Source organism: Polistes fuscatus, unplaced genomic scaffold (genome assembly GCF_010416935.1).
Source record: "Polistes fuscatus isolate 324 unplaced genomic scaffold, CU_Pfus_HIC Scaffold5, whole genome shotgun sequence".
Lineage (NCBI taxonomy): Eukaryota > Metazoa > Arthropoda > Insecta > Hymenoptera > Vespidae > Polistes > Polistes fuscatus.
Window position 1 is genome coordinate 2,809,961 of NW_025113129.1, and position 20,969 is coordinate 2,830,929.

At 26.0% G+C, this 20,969-nt stretch overlaps 1 protein-coding gene across 1 annotated transcript in view; it reads left to right on the plus strand.

Moving 5' to 3' along the window:
* LOC122522004 (kinesin-like protein KIF13A) overlaps positions 1-20,969 on the plus strand; it is a 97,665-nt gene that overhangs the window by 17,917 nt on the left and 58,779 nt on the right. The window contains 1 exon segment of the mRNA XM_043642779.1: positions 4,843-4,930. Coding sequence (XP_043498714.1) covers positions 4,843-4,930 — 88 coding nt within the window.

The following is a 20,969-nucleotide window of genomic DNA, read 5'->3' on the forward strand; positions in this document are numbered from 1 at the left end:
TAAATATATGTACATTCCGAAAATGAAAAAAAAAAAAAATTGATTTTTTAAAAATCCTAACTGCGTATAACCCCTTAATGCAAATATCAAAATATCGAAGAAAAGAAAACTTATTGATTCGATAAATAATATTTCATAAATTTCATATAAAAGAATCTAATAACGATCTCGTTAAATTTAGAAAATCTCATTATTTACAATATTATATTTTTATTTGATGTTTTTTCAATATCATTAGAAAATATTCGAAAGAAAAGGAAAGTTTATTTTCTCTCGATATCATTGGAGAATACGAGTTTGGGACGAGTTAAAGAGAAGAAGATTTTAAAGGTGAAATTTTCGGTACGCCAAGTAAGCAGATGTTTCTAGTACGATGGCTTTTAAATCTACGAAAGAGAATCTTAAGTATGTATATATATATGTGTATAACATATACATGTAAATGTGGTATGTAAATGAAACGCGAAGAAAAGATTTCTTTCTATACTGCTTTTCAACAGTGCAGTGTACACACACACACAAATTCGAGAAATCTGACTTATTTTTCTTTGGAAACCCTTCGAAAAAAGGTTCATCTTTCTAGACGTTATATTTTACCTTGTCACTCAATATTAATGTGTGTATAGATTTTTATTAAAACAAAAATATTTTCATTCTAAGTAACGTAAATTTTAATTTACACATTTATATTTAAACATATTTTAATTCATATTTTATTGTAACATATATTTTCTCATTATATTATTTTAAAAAATATTTTGAGAATAAAGATACAAAGAGTATTATTTTTCATAGTTTCGGCACATTAAAGTATCGAAAGATAATTTAGAATGAAACGTTTAAAGAATGAAAGAAAGAAAACCAAAAATAAAAGATTTGAATTGTGAAAAATAATAAATCTACGGTTTTTACAACGGTTCATTTACTTTCACAATTGAAGGTATTACGTTGTAATGCATACTAAATTATAAACAGAAAATGGGATGAAAAAAGTATCGTCCATTTAATTAAAACTATTTAGCGTTTGGTAAACAAAAAAAAAAAAAAACACATTAAAAAATGAAACGAGACAACATCGTACTCGTTCTTCGTTTAAATTAAATGTAATTAACCCGATTACAAAAAAAAAGAAAGAAAAAAAAACAAACAAGAAAGCTAACGTAAAAATATGAAAATTAAAAAATATTTAACGTGAATTGTTACGTGAATAATTTTCGTCTTGTTTATTTTTGTTTATTTGTTTGTATAACGCGTACGATAAAAATGAGAAAATGAAAGAAATAAATTCGACAAACGAAATAATACCACCGACATTGTTGCACCTGTCGACAATTTAAAAAAAAAATGAACCTATTTTTTTTTTTTATCTTTCTCTTTCATTTTCTCGTTTCGTTGGATCCGTTTCAAATATTATTCCGAATTTCCTATTCGTTCCAACATTTTCCTTCTTTTTTTTTTTTTCATCGTTTTCCAATAGAATACAAAATAATATTGTTCGTACCAATAATTAAATTTTTAATACTCGTACGAATCGGTTAGGTCGATGTTTTCGTGGTTTTTTCGTGGGTTCGATATGTATCTGGAATATTGAAATTACGTGGGAAAAAATAATTATTCCGTATGCTTATTTATTATACGTACTATACCCAATACAATAACAAAATAAATTATAAAATAATAAATATATATACGTAATAAATATAATATATATACGTAATATTTTTATTTAATAATTTATTATTATTATTATTTAATTATTTTATTAATAATTTTATTAATTTAATTAATAATTTATTATTATTATTATTATTTAATTATTAATTAATTATTATTATTATTATTTAATAATAAATTATTAAATAAAAATATTACGTATATATATACATTTGTTTAAACATTACGTATCTATTATTATACTTCGAACATTGAATAATTTTATTCTGATATTTTTTAGTTGAAAATTTTCAACTTGAAATAAACACTGACCAAAAACGTTAAAACAAATCTATATACGTGTATGTATATATGTACGTATGTATTTATGTATGTGTATATATTAGAATAATAGTATTATATTATTATAGTCTATACATCATTTTGTTTCATGTATTTGACGATACGATTATGTTAGACACACACAAAGATATATGCAAACGTTATGACTCAAGACCGTCATAAGCATGTAACATCACTTAGGGTGCGTTTCACATATGGCTTCTTCTTATTTCTCATCTTATTTTCTACAACGTTGTTCTATGAAAACAACGTTGAATTCATCATAGAAAACAAAATTTCAAACTACACAAAAACATTAATATTATTCATTTATTATTATATTAATTAAAATTAGTGTTTTATATCATCGCAAAATGTACGTTAATATTATTTATAATTCATTTAGTATAATTTTATATATTAAATAATATAAATTAAACTCTTCACCTCTCCCAGTAAAATAAATGTGTTGCACTTAATTGCACATTTTGTGTTTATTTGTTTTAAAATAATGTTTTAATAAAATAAGAACAAATTGATGGTCTTAAGCAAGCAAGCAAGCCATGTAAAATTAGTGTTTGGCATTGTAATGTGTTAAAATAATTCAATTTACTTTGAAAGGACTTTAAAAGTAAATTAGGTCATCGAGAGTTAACATGCAGAAATTATTATAGGAAGATGGAAATTAATTGATCCTCAAATAGAATACCTTCGATTAGAACAATATTGTACGCTGAGAATGTATAGTACACAACAATGATATTTACTATTCCAGTGGCTGTTGCAATGCGATTAGATACGCGCTCGTAAACACACAAAAGCAAACCCTCTGACGTATACACATAGTCACACACACACACTTTCTCATTACTGATAATTCTCAACTTAACAATCTGATTCTACGTTCCAATTTATTTCCTTCTTCGTAAAGTGTTAAATAAAAAATTCCGAATAATCGAATCTATTAATTTTTATCTAAAATAAATAATACCAAATGTTATTTAAGTTAACAGTAATAATATTCAATATCCCAAATTGTTATATTATTTTTCAAATTTATTTAAATATATATATAATTATTCGTATAATGAGTTATATTATCTATGACGTTAATAAAAAAAATAAAAAAAAGTAAGAAAGAACAATCTATTGTTTATTATTTATAATATATATTTATAATATATATTAATATATTTATAATATATATTAATATATTTATAATATATATTAATATATATATTATATATTTATAATATATATATTTTATATTATTATATGATAATAATATAAAATTGAAGAAAAGGTATTAATTAATATCTCAAAGTAGTCCTTTTGTCTGTGACTTGTTAGGATTATCGATAATTAGTCAGCCTTGATATTAAATTTCTCTGACAAATAGTAACGACCGACCACTAAGGTAGAATATCAAGTATGTGTTTCCAATACATAGAAACCAGTCTACTGCTAGCTAGCTACAACGTCCAATAATTTCTGATCGGATATATACCATCTCCGTTGGTAAGTTTCCTTCTCAATGGAAATTTACGCTAGTCCGAGATCATTTCGTTCTCTATAATTCTCTTTCTCTCTTTTTCTCTCTCTCGTACGTTCAATAAAATCCACGTGAACGTATAATATATCTTATCTATTTTTTTCATCTTCTTTCATCTAATGTTACATGTGTTTTACATATGTAGATTACATCATAAAGGTACGTCGTTGCTATGTTCTTCTTATTTAATCTCATATATATATATATATATGATTGAATTAATCTTTCGTTGAATCCTTTGATTTGTGATCATTTAAATTAGGATAAATTATATATGGTATCACGATTCGAAAGGTAGATCTTTTCAAAGGTGATTTTTTTATTATACATTTATTCATTTTTATCTCTTATATATTGTTAACACTAAATCTAACTAGACACACTTTATGTATACTTATTTATATGTATACTATATAAGTATATTATATTTATTATTATGTATAATTTATTATTATATTTATATTATTAATTTTTATTATTATATTTTTTTTTTATTATTATACATATTTTATTATATTATATATATATACTTTTTATTATATTTATTTATTATTTATTATTATTATATTTTTTTTTTATTATTATTCATATTTTATTATATTATATATATATACTTTATTATTATATTTATATTATTATTTTTTATTATTATTTTTTTTTTTATTATTATACATATTTTTTATTAATCTATATAATATTTATTTATTATATATAAATGATTGATTTTATAAATAATTTTTTCATAAATCTATACACAAATTTGTTGACTTAATCCATTTGTCATAATTATTAGCACGTGCATGCATATATATATTATTTAGTGATACAACCTGACGCATTTTGTTCGTTCGAAGAACTCTCCCAATAAATTCGAGCTTCAATTGTTTAACAAAATCGAGAGGCCCGGGATTCGAACCCAGGATCTTTCGCATACCGAAAGAACGCTCTACCACTTGAGCCACGAAAACCTGTGCTATATTTATTTTATTATTATATTATATATTATATTTACTATTATGTATACGTATATTAAGTTAAAATATATAAGAAAAACATATATGTGTTAATATAGAACGAAAATTTTAATTAAAATATCCGTAGGATATATTTTCTTTTATTTAGAAATGAATGATGTATCATTTTATACGTTTTTTTCTCTTTTTTTTTTACCGAATTCGTTTTATTGCATCATTTGAACAGAATATTTGAGATTGTAAAGCTTCGTAAAACATGATTTTTTTCAATAAATAATCACGATTATTATTAATCTATTTGTTATTAATTTTTCTTTACAGAATTAGAACTCGGTACACAATGTGTCGTCGAAATGACCGAACAGCAAACCATCTTGCAGCATCCAACCACGATGGACAAAATCGATCGGCAAGTTCCAATTCAATATTTGACTTCCTTCTTTTTTTCTTCTTTTTTTTTTTTAATGTAATTAACAAAATTTGAACATTTTTTCGATAGTATATTTGAAGTATCATCTGCTGATAAAGGCTGATGACTCACAACTATTTCAATGTTCGTTTACAAACTTTTAACGATATCTTTGTTAATAATTTTTGGTGATAATGATAAAAACCCATTTTACTTAAGAACTACTTTATTCTACAAAAAAAAAAAAATATATATATGAACATATATATTTTAAGGAAGTTTCGAACAACGAGTGTTGGTCCAATAATATTTTATTTTCTCTAGAATTACACATTGTTTGCCAATATTTTTCGTGAAACCATAAACGGTAATTGATACGGGAGGAAGTTATAGATTAAATGATATCGATGGGAGTGTCTCGTAGAAAAAAAGAAACGGGGGGAATAAGAGGGTAGAATATAAAAAAAAAAAAAAAAAAACAATACCAGTTTAATTAAACAAAAAACACAGTAATTGCCTTATCGTACAAAGATAAGATGACATTTTAGGGAGAATGTTTGATTAGTATGAAAGTTATTAAAAGTATACATCCTACGCACAATTCCTTGGTTGATCGTTTAAAAAGCTTTTCTATCTCTCTCTCACACACACATACACGTGTATGTGTGTGTGTATTCTTAACATTAATTAATTAAAACAAGATTATTACTTCGAGATCGAACACTTTAATTTAACATTGAAAACATTGATATTACGAACGATGATATTTTTTAATGAAATTCGTCAAACCGCGTGAAGTGTTGTTTATTTTCGACACGAATTTCGAGTGACGTGGTTACTAAAAACCAATAAAACAAAAAAATAGAAAGAGAAAGAGACACACACACACACACACATACAAATTGTTATTTTCCGTACATGAAAAAAAAGAAAGAAAAAGTACAACGAACACGTGAACCCTGTTTTCTCGTCACACTTTCAATGCAGTGTCTTTGTTTCTATATTATTTTTCTTTTCTATTATAAAAATAACTTTCCAGGTGGAGCGTTAAACCTTTCGACCCGATTAATAAAAGAAATTATCTTCGTACTCGGTCGATTATTATTTTCGTTGGAGAAAATTAATCGACTTTTTTAATGTGAGCCTAATAATCAGGAAAAATGAACAAATGCATTTTAGTTTTGATATCAGTGATTTTCAAACTGAAACCCGTTGAATATTGTGTATTAATATACAATATTCAACGAACGCAGTTACACACTAACCAAACTGTTATTATGTATAAGCACGAACGAAAACTGTATTTCTCAATATATATGGTGTGATTGAGTAACATAAATGGAACTATTAATTCAATTTTGGAACTTAATTGTATAGACTGGGACTCGAACCCAGGAGTCGTTTCGTTTTTTTTCGGGCGAATGCTTCTGTCGCATCTGAGCTACCTAAGAACAACTTTTTCCAAACGATCGAACAATCTCATTTTAGTAACTCACCACATCCATAAATATTATACACAATATCCATTTTTTTTTTTTTGTTTATAGCAATCTTCCGAGAAGAAGCTTTTCTACGAATTGTCGTTTAGAGATAATATTATATTGTATCATTTATTTTGTATTGAAAAATTGCATAAAATATTTGTACACTCATAAAAGGGTTCATTGAATCGTAAAAAAGTTTGAAGACCACTGTAATATAGTTTCCAATAATAGTAGTGGTAATTAACCGATGCATTACGTTTCTATCACTGTATTCTTATTTTATTTATTTTTTTTATTTTATATAATTATTTTTCCTATTCATTACTTCTACTTGTATATAATAAAAGAGAGTCCGTGCTAAAGGTAAAGAAAAAGAAAAAAGTAGAAAATAATGAGGTATGATAAAAATAAAAGACACCCTTTTACGATCACAAGGGAATACACTGGGCAACATATTGCCTTATGTTGTTAGTCGTTTTTTTGTTATTGATACAACCAGAAAAAAATAGAAAAGGAAACACGAGAAAAAGTAGAAACTGCATCGTGATCACAGGAATTTTATTTTGTTTTTGTTTGTTTGTTGTATGTGTTTTTTTAATTTTTTTAATTGTTGCTTGTTACTTCTCTTTTCTTTTTTTCACTCCCCCTTATAATCGAAAGAACCGCATAAACCACGAAGGATTTCCCACGTGGTGTGTGTTGGATTATTACAATCATTCTTTGAACTCCTTACGGCAAACTCTCATTTTCTTTTTTTCTTTTTCTTCTTCTTCTTCTTCTCTTTGTCGTCTCCGTTTATTTTTCTCGAGCATTTATCTTGTTCATCGTGGAAGGTAGAAATTAAGTTGAAAAAGGGGCAGAGGAATGATATTATTAACCAATGTATAACTTTGAAATGTGTTTTATTATTCAATTTTTCATTCAACTTTTACCATACTAAATTGAACTTTAATTATTTTTCTTTTTTTTTTTGTTTTTGTTTTTTAAACATTATAATTTTCTACATATCTTATTTTTTAAAATTAAATCAATCCCTTGTTTTCTATGTTTTTTTCTTTTTTTTTTTAGCCTTGTTTCTTTCTCGTCTTTTTTTTTTTTCTTATTTTAACCATTTAATTACGTGTCATAGATTCATTTTCCATTTTAAATCTCCCAATATTTGAAATATTGTTTTTACCTTTTCTCATATAATCCGATATCTCGTTTCTTTTCCAATCTTTTCCTTAAAGAACGTTCTTAATTCTTTCGTGTAATTCGTCTCCTTTATTTTTTTTTTTATTTTTTCTATCTCTATCTTCTTCTATTATTTTCTTTTATCATTCTCTTTCTCCTATTTCATTCATAGAAATTCAATTTCAAATTACTGCAAACGTAATACATATATTTTTAATTATTTATTAAAATAATAAAATGAAGAAAAATAGGAGAAATTTAATTACAGTCTCATATTAATAAAATATATATTTTTAATTATTTATTAAAATAATAAAATCAAGAGAAAAAAAAACAGAAATTTAATTACAGTCTCATATTAATAAAACAAATTTTCGAAAGAAAAATAAAACCAAGGACTACTTTGCACTTGTTCACATTTTGCAACACACAAAAACACAATCAATTTAATTAAATAGAATTATTTTTAATTTCAAGATAAATGTCAGAATAGTGAAAAATCATAGAAAATCTTTCATCTTTCATCTCTCATCTTTCATACGTAGCATATTCAAACGAAATACGTAACATTTTAGCAAGCTGTAAGCTATGAACATATACACACACACATATATGATGCATAGATGCACGTATACATACATAAATGATCAAAAATAGCTATTCCAGGTTGTTAGACATCTTCGTGGAACGTCTCGCAGCTGTGTCTTTTGACGATGGTAGTTAGCTTTGACGAGAACATGGTAATACATTTTTCTGCATTGCAATCGTTTACATATTGTGTGAAATAAGGGAGAAGAGAAAGTGCAGGGAAGAGTTTCGAGTGGTGAAAAAACATGGCTACTTTACATAGAAAAGCTCATATGTTATACAGTACATAGATATATCTAAATGCATGTATGTATATATATATAGATACACTTTTGTAAGTTCTCATAAAACATGGAAAAATGTATACAGTAGTACACTTGAATATGCATCCACTATGCTTACACATACGTACGCATGTAACTTGCACCTCTCAAGTGTATACTACATACGTGTGTGCATTTACGCATACATGTGTGTATGTGTGTGTGTGAAACCAGAGAGAGAAAGCTACTTCTTTTCTTTTATTTTTCTATTTTTTTTGTTTTTTTCACCCTCGAGAAAGTACATCCCTCATCATGCTTTTCAAGATGAAACGTGTAATTTTTGTGCAGTTGGAACATTTATTTTCATACGTTGAACCTACTTTTTTTTTTTATGTCCATTCGATATTTGTTTATCTCTCTCTTTCTTTCTTTCTTCTTTTTATTATACATTTGTAGGATTCGTGAAAAAATTGGGCCGTTGGACAGACTGGACCGGGACTTGAACCTGGATCTTCCGCTTTCCGGGCGACTTTAATCGTTTCGTTTTTAACCAATTGAGCTATCCAGGGCCCACCGTCCAATCTCCGCACGAACGCCTAATTAAGTGTTTGGCTTGGAGGTGCTCGCATTTCACACATTTATTAGTATTTATCTAATTATTGAAATTTATTGATAATATTCGTTCGTGGTTACAAATTGAAAAGAGAATAGGGATAAAATAAATGATTAACTTTCAATGTGTAGGTATTATACAATGTATTAATCTAGTTTTATGAATTTATGTATTTGAACAGTTTGTTGTCTGATGTATGTATTCTATTATAGATATATAACTTGGTAAACGTTCTTAACTTTTCTAATATGTTTTATCCTTTCAACAGTATTACATCTAATAGCACTTTACATTCTTAAAATATATCTTTCTATTATGAATAAATATATTGGGCAACAGGTTTATCATCAAACTTTACAACACACCTACACATTTTCAATGCACATTTATCAAATTTAACGCACAATTCATTTTCATTACAACAATGAAATTTATTTATTTTTAATTATTTCTTTTCTGTTAATAATTTTTTTTTTTAATAAATTTTAATAAAAATACAGACATTGTTTTATATTTGATTTGTTTTGAAATTTTTGTTGAGAAAGTAAGAGACAAATTTTATTAGTAGATAGGTGTAGGTGTACTGCATGCACAAAGTAGAAAATTCGAGTTTTCAACTTTACTGCGTTAAATTAGTTTCTGTATTCTACCGGAAACGTTTACCATCTCTTAGAGATATTGAATGAAGAAGAATTATAGAAGGAACGATGACTATTTGAGCAAATGTAATATTCCTCTAGTAGAATTTTCGACATGTGTGTATACAAACCAGACCCACCACGTTACTGTTTGTCGAGATTTAATCTCATGTTTGTAATGAAATTAATTCATTTTATAACTGTTTGAAACTCCGGATTCCTCTTAGGACTATTTAAAAAGCTAACGGAAGTTGGAACTTGAGAAAGAGTGATTAGAATATTATATGTACTTGAAATAAAGTAACAAGGATTTAAAAATAAATCTTTCAAGGATGTAGGATCCGGTGAATATAGATTTAATTCATGTTTTTCATATATATATTGAATTTCTTTAATTTGTTTCATACAAAAATTACATTTTTACTTTGTCGTTCATTTTTGTCGAAATATTTTTCTTGCATAATTCAATTTGTAAGATAAACCGTATAATTATTATGTACATGCTAATTATATATTAGAGCATCGTTGTATATTTTGATATTATATTACTAGATGATGAATCAATTAATTTAGTATAAATTAATATTTTCACATAAATTTAATATGAAATTAATTTAATTAGAAAAAAAAAAAAAAAAAAAACAACGCTTCGATTGTATCATAGTTTTCGTGAAATATTCAACATATTTTTAGAATTTAATTTTATTTAATACATTTTCTTTTCTTTATCTTTTTCTCTCTCTTTTTTTTTCTCTTTGTTTTTTCTTTTTTTACATTATTCAATTTGTAACATAAAACTTTTAAAATTATGATGTATGCTAATTACATTGAATGAACTACGCTGTACACATTCTATAATATTTTGCGAGAAAATTCATTTATTAATTAAATACACAAATTAATATAAATTTATTATATACAATTTTTTAATAATAAATTCTAAAATTAGAGACACCGTAATTTATGAATATGCACGAGGTGTGTCTAGTTAATAAATATTCCAAGATGTGATTCATTTATTAAATTTAATACAAATTTTCTATTATACAATTATTAATAATAATAATAATAATTTATAAAAATTAGAGTTTTTGAAGACTATGAATAATAGTCTGGCAAAAATTTTGTCTCTTGTAGAAGAAAATATTATTTGTTTACAAGATAAAGAATAATAATAATATAAAATAATTAATAAAGAATATTAAATTAAAAATAATATTATAAGAATAAAAATTAAATAAAGAATAATAATAATATAAAATAATTAATAAAGAATATTAAAATTAAATAATAATTATTAATAATATAAAAATTAAATAAAAAAAGAATAATAATAATATAAAATAATTTAAATTAAATTTAAATTTAAAAAATTTATTAATAATATAAAAATTAAATAAAGAATAATAATAATATAAAATAATTTAAAAAAAAATACAACCAAAGTATATACATATATTTATAAAGTATTAGCTAAAAAGGAAGCATCAATTTGCAAATACCAAGTTGACTTTTAGCCACTGGACGATGATCGGCTTCGTGAAATACATAATCCGCTTTGAACTTACTGCCACGTGTAAGCTGTTATCTTTTTTCTCTTACCTTCTTTTTATTTTATTTTATTTTATTTTTCTTTCGTTTTTGTTTTCTATTAAACTCTAAACAATATTAATCCGTTATTTACTTTCCTAATTACATTAATGATGCTCCATTTCAAATTAAATTAATCACTTTTCTATATTCATTGACATTTGATTTTTTTTTTTTTGTAAGAAATTGTCAGAATATTTTATATAAATAAAAAAAAATAAAAAAAAAAACACAACACGTACGTACACAGCTGATATGCAATATGTATACTACGCAAGGTGTTATACACACACACAAAAACATAGAAGATACTAGTAAACCTTGAAAAAGTAACTTCGATGCTACAGACTCGTTCACAACTCATTAGTCGATCGTTCGACACACTTTATTTATAGACCATGATGCGTTTATTCTTTCATTCGAAGATCTTACTCTTCTAAAACTTTGCTATTGCCAGAATTACGTCATACGAAGAAATCAATTTTAATTTGGTTTTTCTATTTTTTCGTTTTTATTTTTTTATTTTTATTTTCGTTTCGTCTATCATACGAATTGAAAAAAAAATTTTAACAATTAGGTATATGGAAAATGAATTGCACACGAAAATTTATTTAAAAATAACTTGACATGTATTATTGTTATAACAAATTCAAGTGCAGAATTTTTTCTAATTTTTAGAATAATTTAGAATAATATAGAATAATTTTTAGAATATAATAAAATATATATATATATTTTTTTTTCTTCTTCTTTTTATTTACATTAGAATACTATAATTATCAGTATCGTTAGAATTTGTCTTGATTAGTTTTAAATCGACTTCTAAAATGTTTCTCGATATTCCGATAATGTCTATGTTAATAACATCGGTATGAGTTTCGTTATCGTTCCGTAACGTTTTAACGTTATTGCATGCAGCAATGCATACCCAAAGTATAATATCATTTTCAGTTATATTAATATATCTTATATTCAAATAAAATTAATTGATATTATACGAATCGATAATCTCCCGTTTGAATTTTCAAAATTACTTTGATCGGATTAAAAAACAAAACAAAAATCGTATCTTCGTAAAACCCTATTTGCAATTAATCAATAATTATTCCAATTATCCGACAAATTATTTTCTCGTAAACAACAAAATATGTGATATCTTTCGAAAATATTTTATCTTCACAAATTATTAACAAGTAAACTAATAACGGTATTTAAATATTGCAAATTTCGTATTATTATTTCTTCCATTAAATTTTGTCTAAGCTCATTTTAATTGTTCAACATTATTTATTATTCTGTAAATATATTTATAATAGTTTTGTATTTAATGTCTTGTTAATTTCTATGTATATTTTATCTATTTATTTATATTTATTTGTATGTATTCTTTCTTTTGTATTTTTTTTCTTTTTTATATTTTAATTTATCTATTTATTTATTTTTATATTATTTTATGTACACAGAATATTTATTTATTTATATTTTCTTTATTTTACTATCAATATATTATATTTATACCACATCTTTATATTATCTTTATCTTTCTCAATTTTTTTTTTTTTTTATGTAACAATGGGTTATCCCCATAAATGTTTGAATAAACGAAATTAGTTTGAAATCGATGATATTATCGAACAATAAGATAGATTGATTTTAGGATGGATGGTGGGGGATTGGGTGGGGTGGTGGGGTGGGGAGGGGAGGTTGAAAAGGAGTAGGAGTTAGTCAAGGTAACGATGATGGGTAATCGGTAAAGTTATCAGAGAATTTCCACACACACACACCCACCAACCCCACCCCACCCCACCCCCTCCTACCTCTTTGCAAAACTCCGTTTCCATTTTCCATCTTTCTCCTCGTGTATTCCCTTATCTTCATTACTTCCGTCCCATCATCACTTTCCTCCTTTCACGTTAAAGTGAAATGTTATATTACTGGTTTGGCCTTGCAAAGTCATGTTAAAGTCAAATGGGGTTGCAAAGGTTGATATTGTTGGTAACAGTGGTAGTAAATTGTAGTTGGTAGTCCTTGTGATATGGGGTTAGTTGGTATAGTGATTGGGGTGAAAAGAGGGTTGACCTCGTGAGCTTTGCTTAGGTTGAGAGAAAACGTAAATTCATGAAATCGAAGGATTAATGTAAAATCCTTTCATTCCCCTCACTCCTCCCACTCCCCCCCCTTCCCTCTCTCTCGTTTTCTATTTTACAGAAATTCTGTCGGTGGATTTGTCCGATTTACAGTATCTTCATTGTTATCGTAGTTTCATTGTATTTTCGTGATTTCGATACAATTCCTTTATTGTAACTTGAACATTGTTTTTAGGAAGTTGTATGTTAATGGAAAACCATAGATAAAGTATTGTCACGAATGTTATATAATTTTCCCCTTTATTCGAAACGTATATTTATTAAGTGAGAGGAGGATGAGGAGGAGGGAATGGGGGAGGGAAAATATACGTATACACAACGATTTATTTTTACGATTGAATTTTTTTTTTATTAATCGGACAAATGATATAAATAATTCATATAATTATTGGTTCATATAATTATTGATATTGTATAATATCGATTTTTATTATTATTATTATTATTATTATTATTCTTTTTTTTTATTATATTATTTTTATTATATATATATTATATATTATATATATTTTTTATTATATTATTTTTTTATAATTATTGGGAATAGAAAAATATTAATTTTATATTACAATTTGCGATGCATAAATTATCGAATGATATTATATAATATCGATTTTTATTATTATTATTATTATTATCCTTTTTTTTATTATATTATTTTTTTATAATTATTGGGAATAGAAAAATATTGATTTTATATTACAATTTGCGATGTGTAAAGTATTGAATGATATTGTATAATATCGATTTTTATTATTATTATTATTATTATTATTATTTTTTTTTTTTTTTTAATCATTCCACGACTTAAATTCACAATATCAAAATAATTGTCACGCGTGTACATACATAAAACCATACTCCTCGAGTAATATTAAATAAATAATTCATTTTTCTATGAATATCAAACAAAAATTGTGCCCAATAGTCGTCTGATCCAATCAGTGATCAATATAATATTAAAGTAATGATGATTCGTAGAAGATATTTTTGTAATCTTCAAATAAAGTCGATCATTATCATTAGTAGAATTAAAAAAAAAAAAAAAATGCTAGACAAGAAGGAAAGAAGGAAGGAAGGAAAGATAGAAAAAGGGAAAAAGAAAGATAGAAATCTACGAGGACAGAGAGTTCGCATGCTTAACACGCGTGTCAAGTGCTACTAGGGGTGAAAACTTGAAAACTAGAGCACGGAGAAGAAAGACGGTAGTTAGAAAAGAATAGCAAATCTCGTTGAGTTATTTCTCTCTCTCTTTCTCTCTTTCTCTCTTTCTCTCACACACACACACACACGCACGTGCACACATATACATTTTCTTTCCATCTTTCATCGCTATCCAACTTTTTTTTTTCTTCTTCTTCTTCTTCTTCTTCTTCATCCGGGATATGCCACTTCTTCCTTCTCTTTTCATCTAACTCACTCTCTCTCTCTTTTTTTCTTTTCTCTTTTTCTCTCCTACAAACCCGGAAGAATGGAAGAAGTGAAGTACGGGTCAACCTCTGCACCAACCCTTTTGTCTCCGACTACGAAAAGCACTCGGTTAGAGTTTCCCTGGGTGTAAGATAGAAAGAGACGGAGATATTGGAAATTTCAATAGCTTAGAAAATAAAGTAAGAAAGAAAGAGAGAGAGAGAGAGAGAGAGAGAGATAGGGATGTATCGGAAAAAAGGATTAAATAATTTGTACATTTTATTACTTGTTAGTATACTTTTTATTTTATTTGTTTGTTTGTTTGTTTTTTTTTTATTATTATTATCATTCGTTTTAATTAAATCCTTAAATCGATACATATTATCTAGGATAGAATAATTTCTTTATCTTTCTTTTTATAACTTCTTTCTTTCTTTCTTCCTCCTTCTCGTATTTCAGCATCGTCATTTAAGTCTCGTCTTTCTATCGTTATTACAGTTTTAAAGCAAACCTTGGGAAGAAGATGTTTGATCGTAAATCTCAAGCAAAGTTTAATTATTATGATCGCGTAATCGATATGACCGAACGTGTACCGGCTGTGTTATCCTTGTTTTAATTATATTAGAGAGATATCTTTATTATAATATATATAATATTATTTAATAATCAAATATTTCTATATATTCATTATTTTAATATTAATCAAATCACACATTACTGATTTGTATACTTTTACGATATAATTATTATTAATCCACAATTATTTATTCAATTATATCTTTTTTTTTTAATGATTAGTTTTTATTAACACACGAGACAGTAGAATAAGTTGTTGTATTATTATTTTGATCCAATCATATATCATATTAATTTATATTACTTCTTTCTTTTATTTTATTTTATTTTATTTTATTTTATTTTATTTTTGATCCAATCATATATCACATTAAGATATATTACTTCTTTCATTTTATTTTATTTTAATTTATTTTATTTTGTTATTGTTCTTCCATATTAAAATTTAATCAAAGTTTATGCTTCGTTTATTCCTTTATTATTATTATTATAATATTAATATTATAATAATCAAATATTTCTATATATTCATTATTTTAATATTAATCAAATCACACATTACTGATTTGTATACTTTTACGATATAATTATTATTAAACTCGATTATTTATTCAATTATATCTTTTTGTTAAATCTATTTAAATCAAATGTATACTTTTTTTTAATGATTATTTTTTATTAATACATGAAACAGTAGGATAAGTCATTGTATTATAATTTTGATCCAATCATATATCATATTAATTTATATTACTTCTTTCTTTTATTTTATTTTATTTTATTTTATTTTTGATCCAATCATATATCATATTAATATATATTACTTCTTTCTTTTATTTTATTTTATTTTATTATTGTTCTATTTTTTGTTAACACACGAGACAGTAGAATAAGTCATTGTATTATAATTTCGATCCAATCATATATCATATTAATTTATATTACTTCTTTCTCTTTTTTATTTTATTTTATTTTATTTTATTTTATTTTATTTTATTATTGTTCTTCCATATTAAAATTTAATCAAAGTTTATGCTTCGTTTATTCTCGATCAGGAATATTAAAGGATATTCATAGAAGGGTTCCATCATTTGTCGTACTTTTTTTCCAATCCTTTGTTCTGATGCCTAAAGGTACTACTATACTACTCTTCACGTATCAAAGCATACGATCGAGGAAGATGAGAAAACGTTAAAAAGCCAACGAGAAGACAGAGATAGAATGAGAGGAAAAGAAGGAGGGAAAGAAAAAGAGCTGAATTTTTTTTCGTAGGCTCCAACATCGCGAACCCTTCTTCCCTCATTGACTAACTCACAGTATGTGTATGTGTGTGTGTGTGTTTCGTATTCGTCCAGTTTCATATTTCATGGCTTGTCTCGTTTACTCTGCCCTTACAGCTTTTCCACTGGCGAGTTCCATTTCTCGTTCACAACCCCCTCCCCCTCCCCCTCCTCATCCACCCGTTTCTACCCCCCCTCTCTTTCTCTTTAAACTCCTTGAGTTCTATCCACCACCTTTTTTCTATTTCTTTCTCCTTTTTTTGTTCCTTTTTTTCGGGGGTTTTTGTTTTTCTCTTCAAACTTTTTGGATTCTAATCCACCGTATATTATTTTTCTTTCTTATTTTTTATATAACATTTTTTGTTATCTCATAATTTATCTTCTTTTTTGTTACACTTATAATTAATTTTCATTTGTTTTTATTCGAAACGTTACTTTTATTATTTCTTCTTGTTTCTTATATTCTCTTCATCTCTCTCACACACACACACATATATATATAATATTTATTTTTTTATTTTATACACCTCACTTTTTTATTTTTTGCCTCTTTTATTACGCACACACACACACATAAGTTTACTCATTCAAATTATTTCTCTCTTTCTGTTTTTTTACATTCCTCCTTTTTTTTTCTATGCTTTTTCCATCGCGTATCCTCCTCTCGGGATTTTGTTGATGACGATATTAAAATGACAAGGAGAATATGAAAATGAAAATGAAAAAAAAAGAAAAGGTCGTGATCTATTTTTTTTCTTTTTTTTTGAATATGTTTATCCACCTAGTTCATCGGTTCATCCAATATTCCTTTTCTTCTTCGTCGTCCTATTCTTCTATCTCTCGCTCTCCTTTTTTTTTATTTTTTCTTCTTCTTCTTTCGATCAAATTTGAAATCAAACTTTGTATTCTCCTAGGATTATTATCGATCCCTTTTTTTTTTTTTAACTAGGGAAGAATATTATTTTTTTCGTAGTTAAAGTTTTTCGAAACGATGTATTTATTTTAAATGGATGAACAAAAAACAAATATTAGACACAAGTATATACTGATGAGCGTTTCAATTATTTTATGCAAAATTTTCCAATCAGATTATAATTTTTTTTTTTCTTTTTTTCTTCTTCTAAATCATCGAAATGTTTTTTTTACGAGATTTTTTTTTTTTTTTATTATTATACTCATATTTATTTATACAATATAATGTGTTAAAAAGAACGTTGTGGAAAATAAAACTGGGACACTCGTGGTACATATTTATGATTGTTTGTTGGTAGTTTTCTAATAATGCAGATCGTTAACGAGTGTCCACAATATTTCACACTTTCGTCCCACGTGTTTTACTTTGGCAACAGTACTTTCATTTCACCAACCATGACTCGAATTAAACTTCCTTCCTTCATTTTCAAAAGTTTTACTTTTTCCTCACATAGAAAGATACGAGTTGTTATATATTTTTATGGGTGTTTATGTGTATGTGTGTGTGTGTACATTTATACATGTGTACATTTAGTATATCATAGAAACTTATATAATTATATTATTATAAAAAAAAACACTTGTTTAATCGATATATTAAACTATATTTACAATAATATAAATAATAACAATATATTAATATTGTTATTATTTATATAATATAATTTTATATTATAATATAATTTAATATAATATTGTTAATATAAATATTAACAATAATATATACTTGAATTTTAATTACTTGAATATATCGTATTTTCTTAATTTGATAATTTTATTTTTCATATTATTAATATTGCGAAATATCTAATTCCCTGTGAGTAAAAGTATTCTCCTATTTTTATTTTTTATTTTTTCTTTTGCTTGGCAGATTCTTTGTTTATTTTTTCCCTACATAAATATAATTATGCTAAGTCATGTTCAAAGAAATTTACAAAGTTTTCCCCTTCTTATTTTCAGAAATTACCTCCCTCATCTTTTCTCAAGTTAAACGATTTGCATAACATAATATCTTAATAGAAATATTTATACTTTATTGATATAAACTTATTCTAATACCAATTAACTTTTTTCCATAATTTTCATAATACGAGTCCCAAAATAAGATTCATATTATTCTAATCAACATTAATTAAATAATTCATTGAAAATTAATTATTGTTTCATACCACTAATCATTTAATTCTCCTAACACCCAATCAAATAAAAATAAAAATAAAAAAAGAAAAAAAACAAACGTTATCCCAATCAAGCATTAAAAAAACGTAATTCATTAGAGATGTTTAATTAAAAGGAACCGGTATTCCCTTCAGATGAGGGGGAGGGGGAAGAATACTTTCAAGATTTGATACTGGATTAATCTTGGAACAAAGATTCTGAATAAGCCACCGTAGCTATACCATTTTGTTTATCCAAGCTTGAAAGTACACCAACACCACTACCACCACCCACCCACCACCAGAACCAGTACCAGTACCAACATCAGCATCGGTGCAGTTGCAGTAGGAACCCAGTAACCCAGGATATACTGGGCTGAACATATTGAAACGCCCACCACCACCACCTGCAAACTGTGCGCCCGCGTGCTGCTAAATTAACGTCAAGCCATGCTGGTATTTAGGCCAACTGTGCTGCTTCAACCCCCTCCCATTCAACTCCATAGCACACCCCCTTCTCAACCAACACCCCTCCCACCCTCCACCTGCTCCCCTTTTGCTTCTCCTTCTCCCCCCACCCCCACCCTCCCCCTATTCAACCTCCCCATCCTTCAGTTCGTATTTTCACCCTCGAGCCATTCGTTATCATCCCTGCTGTCTTTCTTCTTCTCTTTTTCGATCACCTGTGAAAAGGAAACTTATATTTACTCCTACCTCCCCACTACACCCCACCCCGATCCCCAAACCACTGCTACGGTTTTCATTTAAACATTAAAAAAAAAAGTATATAGGAATATTTTACGATAGGTTGGATATTCAATTGGTTCGTTATTCAGGGGTGGAGGGGGTTGTAAATCGTATTTTAAATATTTTTTTTATTCAAATTTTGTTTCTAGATATAATTATTATTCTTGCAGCAAATTGAAAAGGTATAAAAAAATTATTACGTTATATACGAAATAGTTGTGTTAGTAAAAATGTTGTTAATTTTACGATAGGTTGGATATTCAATTGGTTCGTTATTCAGGGGGAGGGTTAGGGGGTTGTAAATCGTATTTTAAATATTTTTTTAAATTCAAATTTTGTTTCTAGATATAATTATTATTATTTTGTTGCAGCAAATTGAAAAGATATAAAAAAAATTATTACGTTATATACGAAAATAGTTGTGTTAGTAAAAATTTTGTTAATTTTACGATAGGTTGGATATTCAATTGGTTCGTTATTCAGGGGTGGAGGGGGTTGTAAATCGTATTTTAAATATTTTTTTAAATTCAAATTTTGTTTCTAGATATAATTATTTTGTTGCAGCAAATTGAAAAGATATAAAAAAAATTATTACGTTATATACGAAAATAGTTGTGTTAGTAAAAATTTTGTTAATTTTACGATAGGTTGGATATTCAATTGGTTCGTTATTCAGGGGCGGAGGGGTAGGGGTTGTAAATCGTATTTTAAATATTTTTTTAAATTCAAATTTTGTTTCTAGATATAATTATTATTATTATTCTTGCAGCAAATTGAAAAGATATAACAAAATTATTACATTATATACGAAAATAGTTGTGTTAGTAAAAATTTTGTTATTTCTACGATAGTTAATTATTTTTATAATATTATTATTGATATTTGTTTTTGTTTTGATAATATTATACGTCAATAAATAATATTATTTCATATTTATGGGGAATATATATATATATTTGTTATTGATCGTTACTTTACGAACATAATACGTGTTTTCGATATTAAAATGTTTGTAATAATTTGTAATGATTTATTCAATCAAATGTAAAAGGAGTTTCTTGTGTCGTTGGCATTACCATGACAACATCGAAACTATTTTCTATGGTTTCACAAGAGGCCGCGTCAAATCGTACTCAATCCAACTGTGATCCATTACAAACGAATGGGATTCGATCTAGGAATACGTCGAAATAAAATCAGGTCATCGTTGCTCGTTTACCTCGCATTAACGCGAATCACACATATTAATAATAATAATAATAATAATAATAATCTAGTTTATTAAATTACGTTATTATCGAACATCCTACGAAGTGTTTTATCACTGTTATCATTCATTCTTTTGTTTCTAATGCAAATTACTATGTTCTTCGAATATATCCCGTTGTTTTTTTTCTTTTC